Source organism: Limulus polyphemus, unplaced genomic scaffold (assembly GCF_000517525.1).
Source record: "Limulus polyphemus unplaced genomic scaffold, Limulus_polyphemus-2.1.2 Scaffold7166, whole genome shotgun sequence".
In the NCBI taxonomy this organism is placed as follows: domain Eukaryota; kingdom Metazoa; phylum Arthropoda; class Merostomata; order Xiphosura; family Limulidae; genus Limulus; species Limulus polyphemus.
This window is the reverse complement of record NW_013672776.1, coordinates 1-2,527: the sequence shown is the minus strand read 5'-3', so window position 1 is coordinate 2,527 and position 2,527 is coordinate 1. Positions and strand designations below refer to the sequence as shown.

Here is a 2,527-nt window from a genome sequence, read left to right as displayed (position 1 = left end):
TGTACGGTAACGAGACAGTTATATACGATATACTAAACAATTATGTGGGGGGTAGAAGTTATATACGATATACTAAACAATTATGTAGGGGGGTAGAAGTTATATACGATATACTAAACAATTATGTAGGGGGGTAGAAGTTATATACGATATACTAAACAATTATGTGGGGGGTAGAAGTTATATACGATATACTAAACAATTATTGGGGGGGTAGAAGTTATATACGATATACTAAACAATTATGTGGGGGGTAGAAGTTATATACGATATACTAAACAATTATGTGGGGGGTAGAAGTTATATACGATATACTAAACAATTATGTGGGGGGTAGAAGTTATATACGATATACTAAACAATTATGTGGGGGTAGAAGTTATATACGATATACTAAACAATTATGTGGGGGGTAGAAGTTATATACGATATACTAAACAATTATGTGGGGGGTAGTTTACTAAACAATTATGTGGGGGGTAGTTTACTAAACAATTATGTGGGGGGTAGTTTACTAAACAATTATGTGGGGGGTAGTTTACTAAACAATTATGTGGGGGTAGTTTACTAAACAATTATGTGGGGGGTAGTTTACTAAACAATTATGTGGGGGATAGTTTAACGTTTTCTTTAACTAAATAATTGATTCGTTTTATTACAATTTATCGTCTGGGAGACTAACTTGTGACCAAACAAAATTCTGATAACAGTCGCGTGATTTTGTCTTTAACGTTAATCACGGCAACATATCTTTCCGCGATCAAAAAAGAAAAAAAGAACTGGTTGTAACTTGTTTTCGTATACTAATTTATTGTGATTTCGGTGATTTTATTTAGCCTAACTTACTTCCTTTAAAAGCTAACGTGAACACAAACACACACACAAAAGGACAAACAACAGATGCACAGATACAAAAAAACAACAACAACAAAAATACGAGAAAAGTTATTAAGATATCCTAATAGAGAGTTTATCTGATAGCGTGTTTTAGTTCCTTCATCTAAAGTTTATTGTATTCGATCCTGACGCTGAAGCAGTTAATTTTGGCATTTTATGAGTACAAATAAAACCAAAATATTTTGAATTATCATCGATTAATAATAATTGCAAATAATTATAAATAATTATAATTATAAATACAGTAAACTCATTGAGTTTCCGTTAGTATAATTTTCAAGCAATTGTTCCCAAGCCTAAAAGGATCCACCAGAATGAGTACTACCTACATAATATATACACACAAAACTCTCTGTATTTAAAATGGATTAAACTACCCATATTTGTCATTAAACGTCAATTCTGAAGTGGGGGGGAGTCAAATTATTTAAATAATTCTTTTAATTTATATTAAAATCATTGATGATACCAAGTCCTAAGTCGTTTTGATCATTGATTAACACAACTTGGCGTTTCAAGCATTACTGATAAAAGTGTTGAGCGTATCTTAGTTATTAGTATGCTAGGCTACCACTCGAAAGATCCAAGATTCAAGCCGCGACATGCCGGGGCGTTATGCTCGTAACAATCAATCCCGATACTTGATTAAGAGTAGTCGCACAATAGGCGGCAGGTCCTGCTGACTGGTTGTTTTCAGTTCTGATCAGCAGTTTTAAATTAGGGATAACTATACCTAACCCTTGTCTCTAATTCATTTGTTGCACAAGGTGTCGTTAAGGTAGTAAACTCTAGTTATCACACTACTAAAGTCTCAATGCTACTGAGTCTTAATTACCATAAGAATTTTAAATGTCGTGGATTCCTCAGAGTTTCTCGGAATACTTGTTGCTATAGCTACAAAACCTTTGAATTCTTCTGGTTTCTTCAGGGAGGCAAATATGCCGATTGTTGCGCCCTATGATATTAAAGAAAACAAAAGAGGAAGTTATAGGAAACAAAAGAGGAAGTTAAAGGAAACAAAAGAGGAAGTGTTTTACAGGAATGCATACAGGATATATATATTTTTAAATATTCGAGCAATCTGTTGTTACAAACAACAACAAATACAACAACTTCATTTTTTTAATAACATCTAATCTATTTGCTATCCATAAAAAATATATTTATTGAGGACAAATTTTTTATTAAACATTTTCTTCCTACCATTGAGTTTCCGATTATGAACACTGGAAGTCCAGGATATTTCTTTTTCATTATATTTATGTGATGAAATATATCTTCAACGCAATTGTCAAGACTGCCCACCAGGGTACGGGGACCTTCACTTCGACCATGGCCCACTAACAAGAAAGAGTAAAAAAAAACATATTAACACAGTTTTGCAAGATGAATATATCTATAAATAAGGGAACAAATATGAAAAATACATATTTATAAGTGAGGGAACGAATATAAAAAATACATATCCATAAGTGAGGGAACGAATATAAAAAATACATATCTATAAGTGAGGGAACGAATATAAAAAATACATATCTATAAGTGAGGGAACGAATATAAAAAATACATATCTATAAGTGAGGGGACGAATATAAAAAATACATATCTATAAGTGAGGGAACGAATATAA

General features: G+C 32.2%; 1 protein-coding gene across 1 annotated transcript in view; it reads right to left on the bottom strand.

Annotated features, from left to right (window-relative positions):
• The window catches only part of LOC106474395 (monoglyceride lipase-like), a 10,851-nt gene extending 8,574 nt beyond the window's left edge, over positions 1-2,277 (bottom strand). The window contains exons 1-2 of the mRNA XM_022402701.1: positions 2,101-2,277; positions 1,733-1,852 (exon numbers count right to left, since the gene is read on the bottom strand). Of these exons, the coding sequence (XP_022258409.1) occupies positions 1,733-1,852; positions 2,101-2,151 (171 nt within the window). The 5' untranslated portion in view covers positions 2,152-2,277. The remainder of the gene's footprint in view (positions 1-1,732; positions 1,853-2,100) is intronic.
• Positions 2,278-2,527: the final 250 nt, after the last annotated feature.